Consider the following 27408-nt stretch of genomic DNA (forward strand, 5'->3'; position numbering starts at 1 on the left):
CTCAAAGATAAGTGTTAAGTTAGAGCCTCTTAATCCAAACCGAGAAGCTCAGGGTCAAACAGGAGGACAAGAAAAAGAAGAGCAAAAGCAAAACTAAAGGAGCCAGCTGTGGAGCTCCCATGGAGCAAGGTGAATGTCCAGAAGCGAAAGGAGAAATGAAGGGAGTCCAGTGGCACCGAAAGGGGCCTGGGGATTCCTCGGAGGAATTCCATACCTGCTAAGTATCCAGAATTCCTCATGGGGTGATGAGGGCCTGCTTCTAACACAAAGCTGCATAAAGCCTCTTCTATCTGCTTGTAGACGGTGCAGAGTAAACCTTACCAGAGAATGATTCTTACAGGATGGAGGAGGGGGCGGGCCTACCTAAAGTATGAGAGTTCAGAATGGAGGTTGCTAGGTGTGCTGGAGGGTGCTGAGAAAGCCGGCATGAGCCATGATGTCTGTGTTAAGGAAACTGGTGAGGGGCCAGGAAGGAGGAGTGCCTGTTTAACTGAGTGGTCCAGTTGGCAGTGAGGAGGCAAGGTGACCTTTGGATGTTTGAAGCAAGAAGGAAAGTTGTCCTAGGACTCAAGGCACATACACATGGAGGTCACACTCAACCTATGATACAGAACACTCTGGCAACTGACTCACTGAAAACTTGACATCAACATCAACACACACACACACACACTCCTGAGGTTTTCCTTTACTGAAAACAGCGTGTCATGAACTGACAGCATCATAAGGTTGCCCAAACAGCTAAGCCACATTTGGCTGCATAAAAGTCTGGGGCATCTAAGGAGGGGAGTGTCCAGGTCACAGTTGGCAGGCACCCAGTGTTTATTTGTGGCCACCAATGTCAAGTGACAGGAGGAGGCAGAACCAAAAGAATTGGCCAATTTGGGAAGTAGACACTTTTAGAAAAAAACAAAACAAAAAACCCAGCTTATTCAAAATGGGATTCGCTGCTTTTGACAAATACTGAATTCCTTATCCAGGGAATTTATGCAAAAACTTGACTAATTGGGAAGATTCCTGGTCCCCGCAGAAGGTAAAATCTGGTTCTCCTTTCAGCGTCCCACTGGATGGGCTCTCACTCCCTACCTAAACCCCTAGCAGCTTACCAGCTTCTGACTCGCCAGCTGTAAAAGGAGGCTAAAGAGAGCCTTCCAGGTCTGCTTTCCTGGCTCCCCGCCCGCCTCGCCCCGGGGAGCCTGGCCATCTGACCCCGAGGTGCTCAAATAGCCTGTAAGTTGAAGATTTGGCCAGGGAGCTGGCGGACCCACCAGTCCACGCACGCAAGGGCCCGGGTGCAGACCTGCTGGGAGTCTGAGGGCAAGCCTAGAACTGCGGAGGGCGAGACGACGCAGCGTCCTGAGTTCGGATCTCCACGATTCTCCCTTCCTGACAGTAGAGGCGTCTAGGGTTCCTCTGAGACGGGCAATGCCCCAGGGCACGCAGAGTCCTGCTGCTAGCCCTGTTCCCGAAGTTTCTTTCGAAGTTTCTTTCGGACCAGGGCCTCGGTCTGACACCCGCAGCCCTTCGCAGAAAGCCGACTCCCAAACCCAGGCTGGGGGTGTTGGCCTAGGGCTGAACTCCGCCCCCAGGGGTCCCTGATCTTTGCCCCCGCCCCGGCTCCGCGCCGCCGGGAGAGGCACCGGCTGGCTGGCTGGCCTGCGGAGCTGCCTTTTGTGTTCCGCTCGGTGGTGCGGGAAACTTCCCAGCCTTTCGCCGTTGCCCCCGGGCCCCTCCTCCCGGCGTCCCCAGCCCCCCTGCTCGGCTCCGCGTGCCAGCTCGGGGATCGCTGGTTCGCTCCCCTCCGCGCCAGGAGGAGGGGCGAGGGCCCGCAGCCCCCTCCCCCGCGCGTGGCGCCGGAGCTGAGCGGAGCCGGGGAGACCCGCAGCCTCTGGTCATGTGGGCCGGACTGTTCCTCCGGGCCGCCTGCGCCGCGCTCCTGTTGCCGGAGACCCCGGCCCGAGGCTACACGGGGAGGAAGCTGCCCGGGCATTTCGCACCGGAGAGGTAAGAGCCCCGCGCCCCGCGCCCCGCCACAGCCGCTCAGGGGAGCGCAACAGGCGTGGAGCGCCGAGGCGCCGAGGGATGCCCCCCAGCTGCGGGCAGCCGGGTGGGGGGGGGATCGGGCATCCTCCGGGGCTCTGTTCGCGCCGGCGCACCCCCTGGGCTCCGGAAAGATAGCAACTTGTGCCTCAAGTCAGTGACTGTCGTGCACCTCTGGCTGGGACTGACCTGGGGGAGACGGAGACCCAGACTCTGGTTGAGCCCAAGGGCGCCTTGAGGGTGCGAATCCCTGACGAAGGGACCCCCGGGATGTGCGCTGAGCTCTGGACTGGCTGGAGTTCGCTCCAGAACGATCCGCCCTGGCAGTACCTGGTTTCCGTGCTGCGCCCGCCGCTCTGGGCTTGGGGGCTTTCCTTGTGTCCTGACTCCCGCGCGCTCAGTGGACCTTGGAGCCACCGGCGTCTCTCTGGGTTACACTTTGGTTTCCGCCGGTGTGTGCGAGGGGGTGGGGCCCTTCGCTGCCCCCTCCCCAGCGGTCGCAGGCGGTGAGCCTGTGTGCGTGATGCTCGGAGTGAGGGAACACGGTGTCAGCGGGCGGCCTGGCCGGAGGCCACGTCCTCGGGGGCGGGCGCGTGGTGGGGACTGCCCCGCCAGGCTTGCATCTAGCACGTGTGTTCCGCAGCCCCCGCCAGTTCCTGCTCAGATGGTACAGGCTGTGCGGTGGCACACAGGCTCCTGCCACCTGTCTTCTGGTTACCGCCAGCCATGGGAGACTCCTTGGGACGCACTAGTGGCGCTACACTCCTTCCTACCTGAGGGTGCAATGCCACCAACCTCCCGCGAACCCTGCCATCTGCTGCTTTGGGGGCACCGCCTGTCCTTTTCAGAGCCCCCAGAGGCTCAGCTGGTTAGCTGTTGGAGGAGCTTGGAACTGCCGGCCCCTTGCCAGCCCCTCCTCCCTGGCTGCTGCCAGTGTGGCTCCAGCGAGGGGATGGGTGAGACAAGCACCCCCTCCCCATGACTCCGGAGACACGGAAAAGGCTCCCTGGGCTCCAGGGCCAGTTTCCCACAGACTTCTGTACTGCCACGATCCCCTGAGCTTCCCTTTCCAGAATACACCACAGTTGTCATAGACGATTCTCTCCAAGGAGAGGGCACATCTGTCTTGTCCCATGTCCCCAGAGGCTGGTGTAGGAATAAGCAATGGTGGGTGCTCTAAAAATGCCCGCCTGGCAGAATGACAGCCCCCCAGCTTCTGAACGTGGGCAGAGACCTGGGCTGGATGTATGGCCCCTGTGCAGCCCATCTAGGGAACAGTCAGTGCCAGTCACCAGTCTGTGTCCCCTCTCACCTGAGCTGCTATGCTGCATGCACTTCAGGACCCCTCCGGTGGCCCTCCTCAGGGCTTCATTGTCCAGCCCACTAAGGCACTGTCACTCTGTATTCTCATTACCTGGCTCCTTGACGATCCAACGTTCCTTGTAGGTGGGGACAGTGGCATGTTCGTGGCTTTACAACCATGCCTTGACCAGCAGCCAACACCCAGTTGAAGGCCTGTCTGGACTTCTGTCCTTTTTGGACCCTGGGTTCTTCACTCCCAGCTCAGTGTCCCTGATGGAGCAGACCCTCTTTCGGGGAACTTTGGGTGGCTCTCTGGTGCCCCGGGGTGCCCTCCCGACTTCCAACTTTTCCCTCAGCAGCCGTTTATTGAATACTTACTATGTGCTTTGCATGGCTAGTGGTACTGGCATGAACAACTAAAAAGAAGCCCTTGTTCTCAGGGAGCCATAGGGAAGACAGACAATGAGCAATCATCAAGTTAACAAATAGTGTCTCAGGAAGTATTATGGAGAAGAATAAAGCAAGGAGGGTCTCTGTGAGATGATGAGCAGAGACCTGTGTAAAGGGTGAGAGTGAGCAGGGTATGCGTCTGAGGAAGAACCTTCTCAACAGAGGGAACTGCAAGTGCAAAGGTCCTGAGGCAGCCATCTTGGGAGCCTCAGCGTGTGTCCTCAGCTCAGAGTTCCCTCTCCAGGCCACTATTCATGTTCATGGGGAAGACATCCATAGGAAGCTGGTATCTGTTCTCTCACACGTTTTGTCTTTGTCCTGCCTCCAGGAGAGACTGACATTTTTCTTTGAAAACTTCCCATTGTTTTCCCCAGGGGGTTCTGGAGGACTGTTTGTTAATTGACTCACAGACTGTCTGGGAGGCTTTGCAGTTGACCAGTGTCCTCCCGGACAGAATGTGGAAAATGCTCTCTCCTCTCTTGCAGACGCCGGTTGGGCCCCCACGTCTGCCTCTCTGGCTTTGGGAGTGGCTGCTGCCCTGGCTGGGCACCCTCCATGGGCAGTGGGCACTGCACCTTGCGTAAGTGGCCATCCATGTGCCCTGAGCCCTCTCGGTACACGTGAGCAGGGTGCATTGCCAGGGCTCTCAGTCCCTGGTCTGAGGGGCAGACGGGGGACCCCAACTCCTTACCTGCATTTCTCCTCTCAGCTCTCTGCTCCTTCGGCTGCGGGAGTGGAGTCTGCATCGCTCCCAATGTGTGTTCCTGCCAGGACGGAGAGCAAGGGGCCACTTGCCCAGGTAACGGGGACAGGACGGTCAGTGGTTGACAGGAACACCTGAATTAGCTCGGGGACTTAGCTTAAGTGCTTAGGGACTTGCTGAGGTCACGCGGCAGACTTTGGGTGCTAGCTTGTTATTTTCAACCACTGCTATTAGGGAGCATTTTTTTTTTTTGGTGGTGGTGGGGGGGAGTGGTGCTGGGGACTGAACCCAGGGCCTTGTGCATGTGAGGCAAGCACTCTACCAACCGAGCTATGTCCCCAGCCCCTAGGGAGCATTTTTATGCCCACGTTAAGGAGAATGAAGCCCAGACATAGACGTTCTGTCTTAACCTGGGCCACAAGGCTAGGGAATAGCAGAGCTGGGTTGGAACACCCTTCCAACAGGATTCTGGAGGAGCCTCGGTGGGAGGGGGGCTGGGACGGCCACCTGGAGCCTGTGCTGTTGGCAGGTGCTCACCATTTGGTATCATGCCTGTTTCAGAAGCCCATGGCCCCTGCGGGGAGTATGGCTGTGACCTTACCTGTAACCATGGTGGCTGTCAGGAGGTGGCCCGAGTGTGCCCCTTAGGTTTCTCCATGACAGAGACAGCTGTTGGCATCAGGTGCACAGGTGAGAGGCCTGGGGCCATGGGGGAGGGGAGGGGGATTATGTGTCCTCCCATCCTGCTGAGATGGACTCCAGAGAGTTGGAGGCTGAGCCAGGATGGCCTGCGGAGGAAGAGGCTGTCACTCTTGTTAGGTCACAAATATTTACTGAGCACCTCTTAAGGGCAGGACCTGAGCTTGGGCCAGGGTCAGAGGACAATTAGTTGGTCACTGCTGTTATGGGGCTTCCAAAGATGGGGAAAGGGGACAAGGACAAGGTCAGCTCAATATAATGGGGACTGTAACTGGGGAAGTGCAGCATGCTGGGGCCACCCTGGTGCCTAGGCTGAGGGTCAGGTGAGCAGGGACGGCTCCTTGGGAAAGTGACATCTGAAAGATGGACAAAGCAAAACTCAATAATTATTCTTTTGTAAAACTAGAATTTGCTTATGATTTTTAAGAGGAACCGGTTTCTTGCCTATCTTTCCAGGGCTACAAAAACTTTTTTTTTTTTTTTTTTAGTTTTAACTTTGTAAAAATACTATTTCCCTCTGTGAGTAGAAAGTAAATGATATTTTATTTGCAAACATTTGGAAAATAAGGGTAAAAAGATAAAAATAGACATCCCCTGGGTGCCCCACCCAGAGATGCTTGCTGTTAAAATGCAGTATTTTTTCTGCCCTCTTCCCTGGGTGTGTGTGTTATATGGGTATGTATAAAGCATGCATCTGTGTGTGTTTTATAAAGTTGGATCATATCTCAGCTGTAGATTTTGTTCACTAATTTTCCCACTTAGCTTCATAGTATGGAAATCCCCAAATAATCCTTTTTTTTAATATTTATTTTTTTAGGTGTAGATGGACACAACACAATGCCTTTATTTTTATGTGGTACTGAGGATCGAACCCGGGTCCCGCCTGTGCTAGGCGAGCGCTCTACCGCTGAGCCACAGTCCCAGCCCCCCAAATATTCCTTTTGACATAATTCTTTTTTTTTTTTTTTTGGTACTGCAGATTGAACCCAAGGGCACTTAACCACTGAGCCACACCCTCAGCTCTTTTGTATTTTGAGACAGGGTCTTGCTTAGTGCTGTCACTAAGTTGTGGAGGCTGGCTTTGAACTTGAGATCCTTCTGTCTCGCCTCTGGAGCTGCTGGAACAGGCTTGACCTGTTCTTAAGGGCTGCCATCGTGGCGCTGTAGTTGCTGTTGGTTCCTAGCTGGCCACCTCCCCTCTCCCAGGTGGTCTGTAATAATAATAATAATAATAATAATAATAATAATAATAATAATAATAAAAAATAATGCTGCAGTGAAGAGGCTTCCCGCCAGCTTGTCTGACTGTTTCCCAGGAGGACTCTTGGCTGAAAGGGTCTTGTCAAGGATCTGGATCTCCAGGCTGCTTGTACCGCATCCTCCAGAAAGGAGAAGCCGCAGAGCCACCCATCTTGCTAGCGTGACTTTCTTGGGGACTGCTTTCCACTCGTGCTCCTCACGGCAGATGCACACTGGGCACACACAATGTCAAAGGAAGCACAGGACAGGGTAGTGCCGGCCGCAGCCATGAGGTTCCCCTGGGATGGGGTTAGTCGGGTGGGCTCCTTGGAGGCGGTGGGCGTGGCCTCAGAGGGCCTGCCCCCCCCCAAGAGCACTTAGGTGCCAGACAGAGGCCCAGCAGGGAGAAAGAGCGTGGAGGTGTCCTTTGAGCGTGAGGGCCAGGTGGTGGGGAGACTCAAGGGCAAACTGAAGTGGGCTGAGCTGGTCCTGTAGATCCTTGGAAGCCCCAGTTGGTGCTGAGCGAGGGATGCCCGCAGCAGGATCTGCGGAGTCCCGCCTCCCAGCTCCCCTCACCTCCTGGGCAGCACCCCTCTGGGCTGCACAGCCTGGTCTCACCCTAGCCCTGTCTCCCACTGCCTTGATAGGAATCTGAGCTTCAGCCCCGCGGGGCCCAGTGCAGACTCCGAGCACCCCACTGCGCTGTGGCGTTTCCATCCCCGTCTCCTCCTGATGCTCCTGGTCCCTGGGCCCCCTCGCCGGTGCTCCATGAATATTTAAGGCAGTGACACTGGATAATTCAACCAGCCTTGCTGTCCACTGGCCCCTGCTCTTTGGAGAGGCCTGAGGGGTGCCCCACAGTTGGGGTCACCGGAAACTGTTCTATCCCAGCCGTCCTGAGGTCATCAGATCTGCGTGGTCGGGCGGGGCCCAGCCCCTCGGCCTCTCTCATAGCCGGATGTCTTTCCTGGTCCTGCTCTTTCTTCCTGCAGGATGACCGGCTTCCGTGCTGCCAAGGGCAGGCCCAGTGTGGGCACGTGTTCCGCCTGGGGTCAGTTTTCCCTGAGTCACGGCCACGCTCAGAGTGAGCTGTGCAAGCATCTTCTCTCCCCAGATATCGATGAATGCCTCAGCTCCTCTTGCGAGGGCCACTGCGTGAACACCGAGGGTGGGTTCGTGTGCGAGTGCGGGCCGGGCATGCAGCTGGCCGCAGACCGTCACAGCTGCCAGGGTGAGTGGACAGAGGAGAGGTGGGGGCTCTAGATGAGTCCTGCACGATACTTTCTCCGTGCCACAGTCCCCTGAGTGGCATGCTGTACCATCCCCCTTTACAGATGGGGAAACCAAGACTCTTAGTAAAGGTGGAGCCGGGGTTTGAAGCCCAGTGGGGCCCTTAGGCCCTGGCTCTGACCCTGCTGTTGCAGGGTGCAGGGGTGAGCAGGGGAGCAGACTCACTGGGTGGAGCCCCCAGATGAAAGAGGGCTGGGAGGGCTGGGTGGGAGCAGATGCAGGGGCCAGGGTGGATCGTTGTCATGGAGTCACCAGCCTGTTGCATGCATTGGTTCTCTCTGCCTTGGTGCTCTGGGGACACCCAGGCTGTAGGACCCCAAACCCCACCCTGTATGGCAGTTTGGGGAAGAACAAGGTAGGGATGAAGCCTAAGGACTGTGAGAGCCCAGGAAAGAGACTTCCCCTCCTACCTGAGCCGGATAAGATCTTTTACAATAAGTGCTCCTCCTTTTCAGGTGACTCACTGACGTAGGTTATATAAGGAGACAGTCTCACACCAGGCAGAGGAGACGAAACACCCCCTTGACTCTGTGCTGTTATTTTCTTTGCATGTGAAATTTTCATAAAGCATAAATAAACTTTCACAATCTGAAAAACAATAAAAGTCATAGGTGCCAATCCAGACCCTCCCTCCATGGCTACCCTCCGCTCTCAGCGTAGACTACCCCTGGTGTTCCACCGCAGTCAGCTCCCGCTGCGTAACAAAAGGCTGCAGCCTGGGGGTCCAACACCAGGGCTTTCGTCTCCCAGTTCTGGGGGCTGCAAGTCTAAGTTCAAGGTACTAGTGGATGTGATTCCTGGTGAGGAGTCTCTTCCTGGCTTACAGATGACAGTCCTGCCATGTCCTCACAGGATGGCAAAGGAGGAGGGGAGAGGCAGCCTGGTGTCACTTCCGAGGACACTAATCCACTCTTGATATCCCACCCTCATGCCTCATCTAACCTAACTGTCTCCCAAAGATGGCACCCGGACGCCATCACAGCAAGGAATCTCAGGGGGCACAACTCAAATCAGCACTGAGTGCCCTGCCCAACTCTCCTGTCCTGGTCCCCGGCTCTGTGCTTTCCCTGTATTTTCTCATTTCATCCCTGAAATTATTCCATGATGGTGACACCGTTTATCTCCATGGCTTAAAGAAATCAACTAACTTGCCCAAGAGCACATTAGAACTGGGATTTGAACCCGGTCTTCTTCCACTGTTTTCTTTTTCCTGAACCGTTGGTCTTAAAGATCTTCCACCTTTGGGTAAACAGGCCTGCCTTGTTCCGTTTACCTGCGGCCTGGTCCTCTGCAGGGCAAGTGTCCCAGAGCTCACCCACTCGTGTTGGTGAACAGTTCCACACACGAGCCCAGGGAAGCGTGTGCCGAGAAGGTGCTCAGGAACTGAGTTAGTAGATGTAAGAGTTTTCTAGCCAGATAAGGGAAAGGCATCCAGGGCAGATAGAAAAGTGGAGGTGGAGGAATCTGCAAAAGTGGGTTGTGTTTGGAAGACGGCAAGGACTTAATTAACCTAGAGTGATGGTAAGGGCTGGGGAGGATGCCGGATAGGCTGTGTAGACCAGAGACAGCTTTTTTTTTTTTTGTATCAGGGATTGAACCCCAGGGCACTTACCCACTGAGCCCCATCCCCAGCCCTTTTTATTTTTTTATTTTGAGCAGGGTCTCACTGAGTCGCTCAGGTTCCCATTAAATTGCTGAGGCTGGCTTTGAACTCAACGATCCTCCTGCCTCAGTCTCCCAAGTGCTGGGATTATAGGTGTGCACCACAGGACTGTCTTTAAAGTCCTTGTGAGCACCTCTGTGGTGGGCTGTGCATGGGAATCCCAGAGGGGTTTGAGCAGGAAGTGTCGGATGAGAAGTGCCTTTAGGCAAGAACATCCTGGGGGTCCTGTGAGGAGGCTGGGAAGGAGCACAGGTAGAGGCCGGGAGATGCATTAGAGGCTGTCTGTTCTCCAGCTGGGAGATGCAGGTGGTCAGGGCTGGGTGAGGGTAAGGGAGTCTCGGGACTGTTAGACGGGACATGGGGGTTAAGGACGTCCCCTGCCGCCCTGAGTGGGGTGGGGGCCGCCCCTTTCTAAAGCTCCATGGGGAGGTGGATGCCAGCCTGTGCTCCCCTCACAGACACCGACGAATGCCTGGGCACCCCCTGTCAGCAGAGGTGCAGGAACAGCATCGGCAGCTACAAGTGTTCCTGCCGCACCGGCTTCCATCTCCATGGCAACCGGCACTCGTGCGTAGGTAAGGTCAGGACCCTGAGGTCTGCACACTTAGGCTGCCCATCAGCAAGATGGACAGGGTCAGCGCCTGGACCTGGAAGGTCAACATTTAGGCCTCCGGGTCTCCTGGAATCCCAAGGGTTTGCGCCTCTATTCTGTCCGGGTCAGCCCTGCTCTGCACCGAGACCCTGTGGCGGCCTCTCCTGGCCACCGGCCCCCGTCATCCCACTAGGTTTCTCCTCCACCCGATCTCTCCCGGATACACCAAGGACTCCCTGCTCACCCCTTTTCTTGGCCTCCTTTGTTCCCCGGGGTAAATAAAGCATGTTTATACCTGATTCCTCTGATTCAGAAGGAGACCCCTGTTTTCTCAGCTTATTAGCGGAAATTTCCGGAAAGAGATTGGCTTGAGCTTGGCTCATGGGTTGAAGGTGGGGGTCCCCTGGGCTTCAAAGAGACTCTGTCCCCGTGGAGTTAGGTGTTGGTCCTGAAGTCCACTTGGAGCAGCACAGTGAGTCTTGAGGTCCTTTCTCAGAAAGGAAAAGTGGGCAGTGGAAGGTGTGGAGTGAGATCCCCAGCAGGTCTTGTTCCTACTGTCTACCCTGATCATGGCTGCGAGGTGCTGGGGATGAGTTGTGGATGCACCCATTAGATGACTGCTGCATGCACAAACCTCCGAGGTGTCTAGTGCTGGATTTGGCCCCGTTTTTTGCCGACGGAGTCACATCCTGCACCTTGGAGCAGGGGAGGACCCGGCAAGAAGCTGGCAGGAAAACTCCCCCAGCCTCTTGACTAAGGGATGGCAAGGAGGGCTCCCAGCCAGACTAGCGGCCGGGGTCTTCTGCAGATGTGAACGAGTGCCGGAGGCCGCAGGAGAGGAGAGTCTGTCACCACTCGTGCCACAACACTGTGGGCAGCTTCCTGTGCTCCTGCCGCCCTGGTTTTAGGCTTCGAGCCGACCGTGTGTCCTGTGAAGGTGAGTGCCGGGTCCAGCTCTTAGCCCCAGGCCTAGCTGCCCAGCGCCAGGCCCCGTCCCCAGATCCGCAGGCTCTGTCCCCAGATGCCCAGGTCCTATCCCTAGGTCCCCAGGCCCGTCCCCAGGTCCCCAGGCCCCGTCCCCAGGTCACCAGTCCTGTCCCCAGGTCCCCAGGTCCTTAGGCCCTCTTTGTTCAGTTCGTCTTGTCCATTATTTCCGGTGTCCGCCCTCCTCCTTGTGTTTCCTTCCACTCCATCTTCATGTTTCCTTATGGTTAAGAGGAAAGAAACCCGTGGTGATAGAGAAAGGTGTGACGTCAGAGCCCAGTAACCTGAGCCCCAGGACAACTGCTTTGGACAGTGGCGTCCTAGGGCTCTGCTATGCTTGGGCGCCTGGGAACATGTGTACCCGCAGTTGTGTAGGTGGTGGGCGCGGCTGTTATGCCCCCCACTTCAGAGCCACCCACTCGTCTACCAGCACACCTACCCATGGTCGCTGACCGGCCCTTCCCGGCCCTCCCTTCCTCCTGCCCTGGCCTCTGCCTTCTCTCTCCTGCCTCCTCACACACTGTGAGGCTGGAGGATACCAGGCCCCAGGGCTCCATCTCCAGCGCCGAGGAAGCCCTAGCTAGGTGGGGTAGCAGGGGACACACTGGCCCATCAGGACATAGGAGCCGGGGGCCGTTAGTCCCAGGGTGGATCCCAGGCTCAGGGAAACTTGTGTCCACTCCGTGGCAAGCAAGGAAGGAGATCTGGTCAGCCTGGTCGTGCAGTGTCTGAAAGAGCCGCGCCAGCCTGTGGCCTCCAGCTCGTGGCCACCTTCCTGTCTGTCTTCCCACGTGGTTGTCAGGGTGCCCCCAGCGGCTCACCGTTAGACCCCTGTGTCCATCAGGAACCAGGTCCAGAGACAGTGACTGGTGGAGCGGAGCCCCACCTGACCCTGGGCCCCACCTCTGCCCTACTCCTCCTCAGTAGACCCCTGCGCCTCTGTTCCAGCTCTGCCGAAAGCCGTGCAGGCCCCGTCTGCCATCCTGCAGCCCCGGCAGCACCCCAACAAGATGCCTCTGCTGCTGCCTGAGTCGGGAAGGCCAGCCCTGTCCCCAGGACAAAGCCCTCCTCCGGGGGCCCCAGGGCCTCCTGCAGGAACCAGGATGACCCACCTGCCATCTCCCACCTTGCCACCACCCTCGTTCTTCCCTTCTGCTCCTACCCGGCTGCTGTCCACCCTGATGGCCACCCCAGGGCCTAGTGCCGCCCTGCTGAGGACCCCCAGGCCTCCCTCCTTCCTCCAGGGGGAGGTGGTAGGGACCCCTTCCTCACCAAGGGGCCCTGGGAGCCCGAGGCTGGCAGCCAGGCCCTCTCCCTGCTGGCACCTGGGAGCCGTGCACGAGTCGGGGAGCCACTGGACAGAGCCCAGGTGTTCCCAGTGCTGGTGTGAGGTGGGTGTGAGGGCTCCCTGGGCTGTCCTGGTGTCAGGCCTGGGGTCTGGTGGTGGCTGCAACTCCTGCTGTGCTTCCAGGATGGACAGGTAACCTGCAGAGAGGTGAGATGTGAAGCTGCTTGCTCCCATCCGATTCCCCCCAGAGATGGGGGGTGCTGCCCCTTGTGCACAGGTAAGAGCGGGAAGGACGCAGTTTGCCTCTTCCCTCCCCTGGCCCTCCTGCGGTCCTGCTGTTCTGCAGTTGTCCCTTACACTGGAATCACATGGAGGACCCTGTAAACCGAAGATTCCTTGCCCCGCCCCCTGATTAGCACATCTGGGGGCCTGGGAATGTGCACATCTGGGGGCCTGAGAATGTGCACATCTAACAAACTCCCAGGGGCTGCTGGGCTGGAGGCCACTTTTATTTTATTTTATTTTATTTTTTGGTTGTTTTTACCCCAGAATCAGGGATTGAAACCAGGAGTGCTTTACCACTGAGCCACAGCCCCAATCCCTTTTAAGTTTTTATTCTGAGACAGGGTCTCAATTGCCAAGGCAATAAGGCCCTCTTCCTGCTCTCACCTGGGAGCCATACGTGAACTTGATCCTTGAACTTGTGATCCTCCTGCCTCCGACTCTTGAGTTGACGGGATTACAGGCATGCACCACGGGGTCACGCTCTGGGGACCACACTTGGAGAAGCGCCTGGTTCTGCCATAGTGCCCCTCAAGAGGACCGTCCTGTTTGTCTTCTGGGCATCCTTCTTGAGCTTCACTAATTCACAGAGTGAGTCTCCAGACTCACCTGGCTGTCTCCTTCCCCTGCCTAACTCCTGCCCCTGGCTGGAGGAGCAGCTGTTTCAACTCCTGCACAGCCTGGGGGAGTGGCTCTGTCCAGCCCTTGCCCTGCATGCACAGGCCCTGGGTCCCATCCCCAGCACCGAACACCCCCAACTACTTGCAACTTTTTATTTACTTCCCATGGCTTGTGGGATAGAGACCCAAGCTCCTTCAACCGAGCTTCTCAAAATCCGCTTTGTACACAAATTGCCCAGATTCTTATTAAAACACAGTCTCCCAGTTGGTGGGTCTGGGTTGGGTCTGAGAATCTGCGTGTCTCTGAATCTCCGGGTGATATGATGCTGAGGTTGCTGGGCCTTGAGCAGTTATAGAGTTTTCCCAAGGGGGTTGGGGATGTGGCTCAGTGGTAGAGCCCTTGCCCAGCATGCCCTGGATTCAATGCCCAGCACTACAGGAAAAAAAAAAAAAAGTCTTGCCAAGGTTGGACGTGGAAATATAAGTTCACTTATTTTACTGATTTTCTTAATGACATCTTTTAGTATGTCCTTACTGGGTACTGAGCCCTGGATGTGAAGTACTGGGGCTTATCTGCAAGCTTTTCCTAGCTTGCAGATCCTTCCAAGTCTCCCACTGGGTGATATTTCCATTCTGTGGTGAAAGTGTCAGAGTTCTGGGAGTTCTGGAGAGGCAAAGCGTCGTGTCCAGGGTCACCCAGGTAAACTGAGCCGGTAGGCTAGGTGTGAGCGCAGGGCTGTCCTTTGTCTTTCCTCCCTGATGGGGATAAGACACTGCAGTCTTAAGACAGTTGTGGCTTTACCAGATGTGAGTGGACCCTCCCGGAGCCACCAGAGAAGCTGATCCTTGCAGGTGGCAATAGGTAGAGCCCCAGGGTTCCCCTGTTGTTCCACAGTGTAGGGACCCTGCATCTGCTACTGCTGAGACATCCAGGTGCATTAGGCCTGGACCTCATTTCCTGTCTGAGGAGGGCTTGAGCCCCTCCTGTTTGTCTTCCCCAGGCTGCTTTTACAGTGGCGCCGTCAGAGCGGAAGGCGACGTGTTTTCACCTCCCAACGAGAACTGCACGGTCTGTGTCTGTCTGGTAAGCGGCATCAGATCCCAGAAGGCTCCTGGGTGTTTTCTTAACCTTTAGGGGTTTCAGAGGAAGGGGGAGAGCCCAGATGTTCAAGGTAAGCTTGTGCCCCAGGAGGGAGGGTGCCCAGGCTGTGGATTTTGGTCGGAACCTGCAGCGTCCAGCCCGGAGACTGCAGGGCGCTGGGAAGAAAGAGCCACCAGGCGAACAGGGTCCATCTGTTCGGAAGGGACGGGATGAAATTCCCTCCAGGGAGCCTGTTCTCTCCAGGCAAAATATTTGCCAGCACAATCAAAGGTGTTCGGTTTGGAAGGGAGAAAACTCAGGACCACGCTGGGTTTGTCCAGTGTATTCTGCTTTAGGCGCTCCACGCCTGCAAGGATGGTTATTAAGTGCCTACTATGTGCCAGAGTGCTGTTGTGCATATTTGATCATGAGCACCCACTGTGTGCAGCATGGGTGTCTTTCATCTGATCCCTTGTCTGGGGTCCCTGAGGCCAGCTTTACTATCCCTCTGCTACAGATGCAAAGACTGTAACAGATGTATCCACCCTTGGCATTGGGAAATATCAGAGCTAGGATTTGAGCTGAGGTCTGAGTGAGTCCTAAGTCCAGCTCTGTCCACCAACCCTCACTGCCACCCTCTGACTGTCTCTTTAACAGTGGGTTCTAACCCAGCACGAGGTGCACGGCTGTAATCATGCATCTTAGGAGGCTGAGGCAAGAGGATCATGAGTTCAAAGCCAGCCTCAGCAACTTACTGAGGCCCTAAGCAACTCAGTGAGACCCTGTGTCTAAATAAAACAAAAAATAAGGCTGGGGGTGCAGCTCAGGAGTCGAGTGCCCCTCAGTTCAATCCCTGGTACCCTCCCCCGCCACAAAAAAAAATCGGCTTGTGGACTGGCATCTATGGTGGGACTGGAGTGTAAGGTCAGGACAGCTGCCAGCACCCTGCACTGAGCTCTTCCTGTGTACCTAACACACGGTGGCCGAGCGTAGTGGGTGGCCACATTGTGTACATCGAGAAGGAAGCAGGTTCCACCCATCTCACAGACAGGGAGACTGAGGCTCAGAGAGGTGATGTACTTTGCCCAAAGTCCTGTCGGTGGAGGGGCAGATGCTGGAACTCACGTCTGGTTCATTCCAAAGTTGGGGGCTTTTTTTTTTTTTTTAGAGAGAGAGAGAGACAGAGAATTTTTTAATATTTATTCTTTAGTTTTCGGTGGACACAACATCTTTATTTTATTTTTATGTGGTGCTGAGGATCGAACCCAGCGCCCCGCGCACGCCAGGCGAGCACACTTGAGCCATATCCCCAGCCCCCAAGGGCTTTTTGATTTTAACTTTAAATTAAAAAATTTTGTTCTAAAATTCAGTTCTTTGAAGAGCTGGTAAGAGCACTCCGGCCCAGACTCAGGTGCGCGGAAGGTGAGGGGAGGTCTCCTGCCCTGTGGGAGGGTCCTGTGCGCTCCCCTGCCCGGTCTCCCTGCAGACCTTCTGCTGTGAGGCTGTTTGTCTGCGTCTCTTTGCTCTCCATTCTCTTCTGGCCTTTCTTGAGAAACCACATGTCTTGGAAAGGGGCGCCTTCTGAGCCCCACCATAATAAACCCAGGAGCAAGTCTGTGTGACCACGCGACATTTGAAGTTCTCAGGTGGCGTCCCCTGGGCAGCTCTCGTGATAGAAAGGTGTGGTGGGAGAGGCATGAGCTGGTCTGTGATGGACCCGAAGGTGGCAGAACCCGCACATCCTCCTTCCCTCCCCTCTCTTTCACCACCTCAGGCTGGAAACGTGTCCTGCATCTCCCCCGAGTGTCCTCCTGGCCCCTGTGAGACCCTCCCACAGTCAGATTGCTGTACTTGTGTCCCAGGTTAGTGACTCTCTTGGAGATATGTTTTTCTCTGTGTGCAAGGAGGGGTGTCTTTTGAGTGTGTGTTGGGTTGGGGGAGGAAAGGAGATGGGGAGAGAGTGGCTTCTACTTTAGAAATTCAGATTGAGTGAAGCATTTCAATTGCCCTCTTTTACTAAGCTCCTATTATATGCCCAGTGGTTCGGTGGTTTGGATGCTGGACTGTGCTTAGAGCCAGGCCTGCCCCCTGCCCTAGGAAGCACCTTCAGGGCAGGCAGAAAGGGGTTTGCATCCACCCTTGGCATTGCTCCTTGGCTAGTTGTGGAGGGATCTCTGTGTACCCACTAATGAGCTAGTCCTTTTTTGGGGGGAAGAAAGTACTGGGGACTGAATTCAGGGGCACTCGAACACTGAGCCCCATCCCCAGCCCTATTTTGTATTTTATTTAGAGACAGGGTCTCGTATCTTTGGTTGTATACAAAGTATATTCACACCATTCCCATCTTCACACATGTACTTAGGGTAATGATGTCCATCTCATTCCACAACCTGAGATGTGAAAAATTGTGCTCTATATGTGTAATGTGAATTGTAATGCATTCTGCTGTCAGGTATAACAAATTAGAATAAAAAATAAAATAAGAGAGGGAGGGAGAGAGAGAGAGGGAGAGAGAGAGAGAGAGAGAGAGAGAGAGAGACACAGGGTCTCACTGAGTCACTTAGTGCCTCAGTTTTGCTGAGGCTGGCTTTGAACTCGTGATCCTCCTGCCTCAGCCCCCCGAGCCGCTGGGCTTACAGGCCTGCGTCACTGCGTGATTCTGTCAGTTTTTAAGTTGCAACTTTTGTTTCTGGGGCTGGGGGCCGGTGGTGCAGGTGATGCCAAGTGGGACCCCAGGCCCCTGCCCACATGCCCCTCTTCCTCGAGCTGCCCAGCCCGAAGGCCTCGGGCCACTTCTCCCTCTCTCCCGCAGTGAGGTGCTATTTCCGCGGCCGTTGGTACGCAGACGGGGCAGTGTTCAGTGGGGGTGGTGACGACTGCACCACCTGTGTCTGCCAGGTAGGGTGGCTGAGGTGACAGGGAGGGGGGGCCGCCAGGGGTTTACCCAGGATGCTGTGACGGGGAAAACCACCACGAGGGACCCAAAGGGAGACCGAGGCAGCAGGGCCACTCATCCCCCAGCCCCAGGCTCCTTGAAGCACTGCCCTGGCAGAGCCCCCGGCCTAGGCGGGCGTGGCCAGGTCACCAGCACCGGAAGCCTTCTTGGAGGGAGGGATGCAGAGTGGGGACCTGAAGGGGACAGGAGCGGAGGGAGGGCCGTGCCAGGCAGGGGGTCACCTGGCCCAGGGGGAGGTGGAGCAGCACAGAATGAAGGGGAGCAGGCGGCCGGCTGGGGTCCTGGAGGGGGGAGGCTGGTTCTAGGCCAGATGGGAGGCAGGACAGGCAGGAGGCAGCCGGCTGCTCCCCCAGGCTCCTCTGCAGGGGAGCCGAGGGCCACCTGCAGCTGGGATTTTGTGGTGGAGTGACTTGGTCAGACTGGGGCCTGCTGACTCTCTGGCTGCAGAGGAGCGTAGATGGGGGCCAGAGAGGAGGGCAGTGGGGGCTGCGGGAAGGGCCCAGCTGGGGCTGGGGGGCGCCCTACCAGCCCTGCCTGCTCCCCCGGGGTTCAGCACTTCCCCATGAGCGGGGAGGGCAGTGGCCACCCGCCAGCCTCTTCCTCAGCCCCCAGGGGCGCAGGAGGGAGCTCCGTCAGGCCATGCCCTGGGCTCTCTTCCAGAAGGGGGAGGTGGAGTGTTCCTTCACACCGTGTCCAGAGCTGGACTGCCCCCGAGAGGACCGGTGGCTGGGTCCTGGGCAGTGCTGCTTCACCTGCCGGGAGCCCACGCCCACCACAGGTGAGGCCCAGCCAGGGCTATGGGGGGGCGCAGGGCTGGGGTGCCCAGGGGGGAGTGCGGCTTCTGCTGCCAAGATGGGTAGTGTGCGACTGTGTGTGTTTGTGAATTTGTGCTGGTGTCTGGGTAGAACTGTGTGAAAGTGTACCTGTGTGTGTGTGTGTGTGTGTGTGTGTGTGTGTGTTTGTGTTATTTTTAGTGTGCTTGAGTCATGTATGGTGTCTGGAGTGTGTACATTTGTGTGTAGTAAATGTGCATTTTGTAGTTGTAGATGGACAGAATGCCTTTATTTCATTCATTTATTTATATGTGGGGTGAGGATCGAACCCAGGGCCTCACGCGTGCTAGACCAGCGCTCTGCCCCGAGCCACAGCCCCAGCCCCGTCACTGTGCGTTCGTGTGAGTGTGGGAGTTGTGTCTGCTGAGCATGTGTGTAGGTTTGTGTGTCTGTGTGTTATGTCTGAGTATGTTTGTGTGTGGAAGCAGGTTGTGTGAGTGTGAGGGGTCCTCCGAGGTGGGACGGTGCTGTGGGTCCCCAGGGCAGTCCTGCCCACTCCTTCCTCCCTCACTGTCCCCGGCCAGGCTGCTCTCTGGACGACAACGGGGTTGAGTTTCCGATTGGACAGATCTGGTCACCTGGTGATCCCTGTGAGTTATGCATCTGCCAGGTGAATGACAACCTGCTCGCCTTCAGCTGCTTTACCCGCTGTCCCGCCGCCTCGCCCACAGGAGCTCCCCGACCCCCAGAGGCAGAGCCGCCTCTGGCCAGGCTCAGCCTCCCTCCCAGAAGGGCTGGTCCTGTCCTGGGTAGACGGCTGGGGACAGTGCACTCCGCTTATTCAGGGAGCTGTTGCCCCTGGGGTCAGACTTAGGAGCCCTCCCAGAGGGTGGCCCGGGGCGTGGCTGGCTGCGGGCACCGGGCAGCCCAGGCCGTGCGTGCCGCTGCCCCTGTGAAGCAGGTCATGTTCCTGTCCACGAATCCCGCGCCCTCCCCTAATCAGAAGTGGTTCAGGAGAAGGTGCGAAGTTAGAGAGTCAGATGGACAGAAGCACAAACTCAGCTACTTACCAAGAAATGCGGCTGTTTCAGCCCATGGTTTACCTGCACGCTGGGCTCCTTGCCACTTTAAAACAACTGTGGGTCCCTGGGAGTTTGATTTCTCAAACTGAGGTCTATGCCCCAGCAGCAAGGAAGGGCTCGCTGGCGGCCCCCACGGGACATGCAGTCCCCAGCCCCTGCCCACATCCCTGGAGGCAGAGTCTGCCTTTTCACCTCCAGGTGATCCTGCGCACAGCCTCGAGGTGCCTGCGGCCTTGCAGCTGGCGCACTTCACTGGCTGCAGTGCGAGGAAAGTCCGTCTCACGCCTCTTCTCTCCCCTAGGACGCCTTCGTCACTCCTTTTACAAGAGGGTGAAATAAAGGGTCATAAACATTCAGATTCTTGAAAAAGAAAAAGGAAAAGAAACCTTGTCTGGCATTTTTGTCTTCTGAAATAGACATTTCCGGCCGAATGGTTTTCTATAAAAATAGGGTTTTATGGTACTCGATAGGGTTGGGGGGAGCCAGGGATCCAGGGAAACGCTGAGACAAGAATTTGGAAGGGGGCGATGGCGCGGCCTCTGGCTGCCACTGCAGAGGGACAGGAAGCTGGGGAGACTGAAGTCCTAGCTCTCACCTCCCCTCTCCCGAGACACGCGAAACCTTTCAGGAAGGCTCCTGTCACTCTGCCTAAGCAGCGGTCCTCTCTGGGGGGACCTGCCACCTCCCAGCTGCATCCTGGAGCCCTCAGGGCAAGCCATGGCCAGTGTGCAGAGCTGCCTCTTTGGGGCCGGAGGCAGGGCCTGGCGTCCAGGTGGGTCTTGGTGAAGTTGCTCCTTCCTTCAGGCAGATGGCTCGGTAAGCTGCCGGACGACAGACTGTGTGGACTCCTGCCCTCACCCCATCCGCATCCCCGGACAGTGCTGCCCAGACTGTTCTGCAGGTAACTCCTGGCCAGACCCCCCCCCCCCGCCCCCAGGCATCGAGGCACAGGGTCCCAGTGCTCAGGCCCCTCTGCACTGAGCATCAAGAAAGCCTCCCAGCAGCCCCGTGGGGCAACCCCATTATACAGATGAGGAAACTGAGGCTCCTAGAAGTAAGCAGGTGCAGTCTAAGGGTGCTGAGGGAAGAACCAAGGAGACTCAGGGCTTATGGCCTGGGTGGGGCCACACAGGAACTGTATCTGCTAAATAATTAGAGATTCCACGAGAGGAAATAAAAACGAGGCTGGCTTTCTTAATAGTAATTTTTACCTTTTTCACAATCTCAAAATTAGCAGTTGCAGAAATTTAAGAGAATAGAGAAAGAAAAAAAAAGAAAAAGTTCCAGCCGGGCTCAGTGGTGCACGCCAGAGGCTCTGGAGGCTGAGGCAGGAGGATTGCTAGTTCAAAGCCAGCCTCAGCAATTTAGCAAGGCACTTAGCAACTCAGTGACTCCCTGTCTCTAAATATAAAAAAGGGCTGGGGATGTGGCTCAGTGGTTGAGCACTCTTTTTTGTACTCCTCAGTACAAAAAAGAAAAGTTCCATCACCACTGGGAACCTTAAGGTTACACACACACACACACACACTCACACACACACTCACACACACACACTCACACACACACACACTTAACAGATGTGTACGAGGTGAATGTGTTCTTCCGAAGTCTTTTCCTACGGTTCTGCCACCTGCGGTCATGTTTACCAGTCACGTGATGACTTTCATCCTGGTGGAGTCTTAGACTGAGCTTTGGGGGTGCAGGAACCAGAGGCTGTGGTATGGGGTTTGGGTTTGGCTGAGTGGGGAAGGGCAGGGACCTCCTGTCTCCCAGGCTCTCCTTCTGATGCCCTCTGGCCTCTCCCCACAATCTGGGGTGACAACACTGAAGGCCAAGGCCTGTGACCCCTTGCCAAATCCAGCACAGCAAAAGTCAACACCAGTTCCCCAGGGGTGTTTTGTCACTGGCCTGACCCCCAGGCCACCGCACAGGGAGGCGCATGTCCTGACGGTTGTTATCCAGATAAGCCTCAGACCTTTGCCCTGGCTGCTGCTCACCACGTGCTCTGTCTGGCAGGCTGCACCTACATGGGCAGAATCTTCTACAACAACGAGACCTTCCCGTCGGCGCTGGACCCGTGTCTGAGCTGCATCTGCCTGGTACGGACCACCCTTCCCCGGCCCCTGGCTCTGGAAGTGCCCCAGCCACCGACACCAGCTCCTGACTGCAGAGGCCAAACTCAGAGCCCTCTCTAAGAAGGGTCACTCCTGGGGCCTGGTGAAAGACAGCTCCCTCCAGCCTGCCCAGGGTGAATCATTAGCCAGGACCAGGGAATTATTTTAAGCCCTGGCTGGGCGATGTCCTCTGCTTCTGGGCTACCAGGGAGTGTCTGGGGGCTGGTTCCTTGCAAGTATGAAATGTGGCCCAGGGACTCTTGCTGGAGTGGTCAGGAACACAAACTGTTTCAGAGTCTTTTAAACAAGCATTTGAGGCCTCCCTGTGCGCCAGTCCCTATTCTAAGCCCTAGCGATGCATGACTCAGGCCTGTAATCCCAGAGACTCTGGAAGCTGAGTCAGGAGGATCGCAAGTTCAAAGCCAGCTTCAGCCACTTAGCGAGACCCTAAACAACTCAATAAGAGACTTGCTCAAAATAAAAAATAAAAAGGGCTGGGGATGTGGCTCAGTGGTTGAGTGCCCCTGGCTTCAATCCCTGGTATCAAAAAAAAAAAAAAGAGAGAGATACACGAACCCAGTGAATCCAAGAGTTCATGGCACCAGCACTTCATTCTTTCTAAAGAGAGAACAGAGGCACCAAGTCCTTTGCTCATGATTCCACAACTAGTAAATCAAGATGCAGAGCTCCGAACCCTGGCCTTCTCGCTTGGGGACCTATGTGTGCACACCCCGAGCCATACTGCCTGATCGACCCACACGGTCTAGTTTAGTACTTGGAAAACAGAGGGGGAAAGCGCTTACAGCCACCTAGAGTGTCTTGGGTGTGGGTGAGCCTCAGCTGGGGTGCACGGAAGGGGTAAGGTGTGCAGAAAGCTCGAGAAGCCAGGTACACACACAGGGGCCTGAGAGAGAGACCCTCGCTGGTCGGCCACATCCGTCCACAGCCACATGCTGCAGGGAGCTTTGCTTCTGGCTGTTTTCTTCCCTAATTTTTTTTTTAATTTAAATTTTTAATTCTTTGCGGTGCTGGGGGTGGAACCCAGGGTGCCACACATGCCAGGCCAGCGCTCTGCCCCTGAGCCACAGCCCAGCCCTTTGGGGTCCTTGGTGACCCCCTTTCCTGGGAAGTTCATGCATCCGTTCAACAGACGCCTAGCAGTAGATGAACCTGTAGGCCAGCCAGGCCTTGCCCTTGTGGGGTGTGCGTTCTGGCAGGAAGTGGACTCTAACCAAGTGTCTGCCACCTCGGCCATCCCTGGCGCACCCCGTCCCAGACGGCTCCCCCACGCTGGCTGCTCTGCTGGGCACATGGCGCCTTCCCTAGTGTCCCCTCCGCTGCCCTCTGTGAAGGGCTTGGTGTTTTCTTGTCCTGCAGCTGGGCTCGGTGGCCTGTTCGCCAGTGGACTGCCCCATCGCCTGCACCTACCCTTTCCACCCCGACGGCGAGTGCTGCCCGGTGTGCCATGGTGAGTGCAGGCTGAGTGGGACAAGCCGCCTGTGCCCGAGGCGCCCAGGTCACCCTCGCTCTTACAGGGCCTGTCCCCTCTGCCTTGCAGACTGCAACTATGAGGGAAGGAAGGTGGTGAACGGCCAGGTGTTCACCTTGGACGATGAGCCCTGTACCCGCTGCACGTGCCAGGTGAGCTGGCCCGGGCCTCGCTGCTCCTGGCCACGGGGAACCCTTGAACCAGCTGCTCACTCTTCAGCCCTGGTTGACTACCCAGACCTGGGATCTGGCCATCTCCTTCTATGGAAGTCCAGACAGGGACCTGGCTGTGGGACCCCACGGCTGGCGTGGGAGGCTCCCGAGGGCTGCTCTGGGTGGGCAGGACGCACCGCGCAGCTTCATGGGTGTCCTTCTGCTCCCACAGCTGGGCGAGGTGAGCTGTGAGAAGGTCCCTTGCCAGCAGGCCTGCACCGACTCTTCCCCGCCCCCGGGGGACTGCTGCTCCTCCTGCCCAGGTAAGCGGCCCTGGGTCCTGGAGTCCGCCATCATCCTCTTCCTCTCCATTCTCAGAAGCACAGATCTTAGAAAGGTCTGTGGCTGAGAAACCCAGGCTCACAGAGGGAGCATGACTTGCTCAAGGTCACACAGCAGTGGGAGCTGGCCTGTGCCTCGCCAAGCATTCCTTATACCACACTGTGAGGGGCCACCGGGCATGTTTGTTTGTTTATTTCCTGTTCTTTTTTTCTTCTCCATTTCTCCTTCCTCAGTCTCTTCCTCTGCTTTCTTCCTTTTATTCTTCCTTTTTTAAAATGGGGTAGTAGGGATTGAACCCGGGGATGCTGTACCCCTGGGCTACGTGCTCAGTGTAGCTCAGGCGCGTGTAGCTTAGGTCTCACTCGGTTGCCCAGGTTGGCCTCACACTTCTTCCTGCCTCAGCCTCCCAGGTAACTGGGACTTTTCTTCCTTAGTTAAATCATTACTTGGGAATGGAGTCAGGTTTGTAGGACAGTCGTTGCCGGCATGTGAATGAGGACTCATTCTATGTTGGGCTCTTCCAGTGTCCACCTCCCCTCTTGGTAGCAGCCCCCTGAGATACATATTATTAGCATCCCCACCTTTGCCAGGTGAAGAAACTGAGGCACAGAGAAGTGATGTGATTTGATCCAGGTCACAGTGGGTGATAGAGCCAGAATTTGAGCCTTCAGTAAATGCTTCTCAGCCACTATAAGGTATTGATTCCTGAAAATTATTGCCTCATCGATCATCTTCCCCTGTTAGTGTATGTATTTTTAAATTTTTTGAGATAGGATCTTGCTATATTGCCCAAGAGGTGGCTCTGCAAGCATGCACCGCAGCACCTGGATCATCCATATGGATCTTTTCTTGTGTAGTTATAAACAGGAGATGATGATGATGTACATGATTTTCAAGTATTGATGTTGCTCACAGCTGACCATTTAAAAAAATTGTAAAATACGGTAGTCCCTCCTTACCCATAGGAGATACTTTCTAAGACCCCCTTTGATGCCTGAAACTGTGAACAGTACTATGTGCAAACTCTGTGATACTGTTGATTTGATAACGGAGGTTGCTAAGCGATGAACAGGCTGGTAGCATATACAGCATGGATACGCTGGATGAGGGAATGATTCACATCTCAGGCAAGGCCTAGTGAGACGATGGGAGATTTCATCATGCTACTCAGAATGGTGTACAATTTCAAGTGTATAAATGGTTTACTTTTGGAATTTTCCACTTAAAATTTTGGGACAGTGGTTGACCATCGGTAACTGAACATGCAAGAACACGACCTTGGATGGGGGATCACTGTATTCCCTTGTGTTGCTTTGCCTACCTCCTGCTGACATTTCTGCGTATTCTCTCAAACTGTTTAGGCCTTTTTTCCCCCCTGTGGTTCTGGGATGGAACCAGGGCGTTGCTCATGCTGGGCAAGCACTCCACCACTGAGCTACACCCCAACCACGTTCAGAATTTTAACTTTTCCAACTTTCTGTGTCCACATGAAGTACCTTAAATGTGGCTGCTTTTAACATTTTCTGAACTTCTAGGAACAGTAGATTTTTTCATGAGCTTGTGGGCCTGAATGTCTTTTTATAAAATACCTGTTGATGTTCTGTAGCCTTCTGAAGGATGCTTTCTGATGTTTGGGCAGCTTCTTGGGTCTGTGGTGCCGGCCACACCACGGAGCCAGTGGGTCCATGAAGTTGGGAACTGCGGGTAGTTGACAGAGTTTACTTCATTTTAACCTCCACACACTCCTTTGCAGGCAGATAGATGTCATTCCCCTGGCTTTCTAGAGTCACTGGTAGGGAACGTGCCAGGCAGCATACTGAGCATCTTGCTCGTGTTGCCTTATTGAACTGACGGCTCGTGGAACGTTCTGGCACGGCTGCACTTGTGATCTCCATTTTGCAGATGGGAGACTGAAGCTCAGTTAGTGGCGTTGGACTCAAGCCCAGGGCCCTCTCTCTTTCCTTACCCTGGGCTCCTCTGCTCTCTGCTCTCTGGACTCCACATGGGGAAACTGAGGCCCGAGGAGGCGATGGACGCAGCCTGCCTCTTGGCCTGGAACTACGTGTAGCCTCCGCTGCAGGGTCCCCACGGGCCTCGTCGTGACCAGAGCACCTCGAAGGGAAACAGCTTCTGATCGAAGTAGAATAGGAATTGCTTCCTTTCCACCATTTAAAAATAATACAGCAGATTTCTTTGAGATGTGATTCAGAGACCACAAAGTTCACACATTTCAGGTGGTTTCCAGCTGTTCACAGAGCTGTTAACCCCCTTGGGATGATTCTTAAACGTGCTGGACGGCGTCCATCTTCCCATCACACCTTTCTTCAGGGTTCTTCTCCTGCCTTTCACCCTCTGTTTTCTTTTTGTTTAGCTGCCTCCTTTCCTATCTTTCACCCATGTGCTGAGCCATTGTGATGTACCAGCCTCTTGGTCAAGACTTAAAAAAAATTTCTTTTTTCAGTGCTAGGAATCAAACCCAGGGCCTTTCTTGCACATGCTGAGCTATATACACCCCGGGCCCTAAATTTATTTTTCAAATGGTTTTTATTGTTTAGACTAGTTTAAGTTCACAGCAAAATGGAGCGGGAAATACGGAGTTCCCTCAGACCCCCGGCTCTGTAACCTCCCACCCCCGCCTCCCTGATGTCAACGTCCCACACCAGAGTGGTACATTTGTTGTCATCCGTGAACCCACGTGGTCGCGGCATTACTACCCAAGTCTATAGAGACTCCTCTGCACCCTTTCATCAGGTTAAGTCCTTATTATTGTGCCATTTTGCAGATCAGAAAATGGAGGCCCAGGGAAGGTATGTGCAAGGTCGCACTGCAAATCCTGGCAGAGCCACTTGGATGAACTGCCTCCCTCTATTTGTGTCCCTGGTGGCAGAGGCTGGCTGGTCCTCCCCAGGTGGACCGAGTCCCCCTGGAGGACAGAGCATAGGTGTCTGTCCCCATGTGACTGGAGCCTCCTCAGCCACCAGGGAAACCCTTGTACAGTCTGTTTCTCCCTCTTCTCTCTAGATTCCGTTTTTCCTCTGGGAGAAACGCAGGGGCTCACCCGTCATGGCGACGTGGTATTGGGCAAAGCCGCTCGGAGTCCCCGCGGAGACACCCAGGTGCCCATCAACTGCAGCTCCTGCCTGGCGCCCCCACCGGCAGCCCCTCCAAGGCCAGCGCTCCACCTCTTCCAGCTCCTCCGAAGACCGAACTTGTCCAACGTGCAGACTTCACCCACAGGCCCCTCCACAGCCCAGGCCTCGCCCTCACCCCCTCTGAGGCCAGGGGAGCCCAGAGCCTCCCTGTCCCCTGGGCTCTCCCCGGGGCCTTCCGCCCCTTCAGAGCCCTCCACTCTACCTCCAGCCTCTTCAGGGGCTCGTCGGCCACCTCCTGTCACTCCCGAGCGCTCCTTCTCAGCCTCCGGGGCCCAGACAGCGTCCAGGTGGCCTCTGCCTGCCACCCTCTTGACTGAAGCTTCAGCACCTCCCACAATGTCCCCTGGCCCCTCAGAGACCTCCACCACCGCCCTCAGGCCTCAGAGACTCTCTGCAGCCCTTGTGGCCACCACTCATTCTGGTTCCCAGCAGCCCACAGAGGGGACCTCAAGGGAGGAGGAATCCACCGTCTAAGCTGGTCACCACGCCCGAGAGACTCCGACAGAGAGCGTTGACTAGTGGCCCAAGGAACTGCAGGGCAGCCCTAGGGGCAGACCTGGCAGGCGATGCCAGGGGTTGGCTCTCCCAGGGCTCCTGGTGGGGACGGGAACCCCAAGGTCGAACGTGACCTTGTTACTGAGAAGCATTCGGAACGTGCTGTAAGAATCACGTAGACGGTGGTCTCCGTGTCAGCATCCTTCCTGGACCGCTCGGCTGGCTGGGCTTTGGAGGAAGGTCGGGTTTGCCACGCCTCCCTGGGAGGAGGAGCCATGGGCTCCTGATTAAAGGTGTCTGGTTTCCCAGGCTTCCCCGCTCATTGGCATCTCGCCTGTGTGGAGGTGGGAGGTGAACCTCAGGTCTGTGGGTGGTGAACCCCTGCTCCTGCCTTAACCCTCTGCTGGGGAGGGACTCTTGCCCCACCCCAGGGCCTCTGAGGTTGGGGATTCCTAAGGGAGAAGGGGAAAGATGGAGGCGAGGGCTTTGCAGGTTGGGGCCCCTGGAAAGGCCCCCCTGAGATGGAGATGCAGGCAGGGGCATTCCCAGCAGGACCTCAGTGGGCGGAGGAAAGGCGGGGAGGGAGAGCTGAAGTCTCAGCCTTTCCCTTCTGGAAGCCC

The 27408-nt window shown here is 56.0% G+C and overlaps 1 protein-coding gene across 2 annotated transcripts; it reads left to right on the forward strand.

Moving 5' to 3' along the window:
- The first annotated feature begins 1489 nt into the window (after positions 1-1489).
- On the forward strand, positions 1490-27078 carry Vwce (von Willebrand factor C and EGF domains). 2 transcript variants are annotated; one of them, XM_026407541.2, is made up of 20 exons: positions 1490-2004; positions 4278-4372; positions 4502-4591; positions 5057-5185; positions 7548-7664; positions 9845-9961; positions 10787-10915; positions 11911-12353; positions 12434-12527; positions 14154-14236; positions 16008-16095; positions 17046-17131; positions 17850-17967; positions 18547-18632; positions 19849-19945; positions 21061-21143; positions 22536-22626; positions 22717-22799; positions 23032-23122; positions 26163-27078. In XM_026407541.2, exons 1-20 carry the CDS (start codon positions 1895-1897, stop codon positions 26765-26767), a joined length of 2835 nt encoding a protein of 944 aa, XP_026263326.2. In that variant the 5' UTR covers positions 1490-1894; the 3' UTR covers positions 26768-27078. The 2 variants fall into 2 exon arrangements, with proteins under 2 accessions (XP_026263326.2, XP_077654188.1); XM_077798062.1 differs by having other exon boundaries at positions 18547-18612; positions 19853-19945.
- The last annotated feature ends 330 nt before the right edge of the window (positions 27079-27408 follow it).

The sequence above is a fragment of the Urocitellus parryii genome, chromosome 4, assembly GCF_045843805.1.
Source record: "Urocitellus parryii isolate mUroPar1 chromosome 4, mUroPar1.hap1, whole genome shotgun sequence".
Taxonomy (NCBI): domain Eukaryota; kingdom Metazoa; phylum Chordata; class Mammalia; order Rodentia; family Sciuridae; genus Urocitellus; species Urocitellus parryii.

Bases quoted from the DNA above. Each gene is read 5' to 3' on its own strand.
- Vwce (XM_026407541.2), top strand. From the start codon at position 1,895: ATGTGGGCCGGACTGTTCCTCCGGGCCGCCTGCGCCGCGCTCCTGTTG. The intron at 12,528-14,153 runs GTAAGAGCGGGA...TGTCTTCCCCAG, and splicing joins GTGCTGCCCCTTGTGCACAG to GCTGCTTTTACAGTGGCGCC. The intron at 18,633-19,848 runs GTGAATGACAAC...TCCTTCCTTCAG, and splicing joins GTGAGTTATGCATCTGCCAG to GCAGATGGCTCGGTAAGCTG.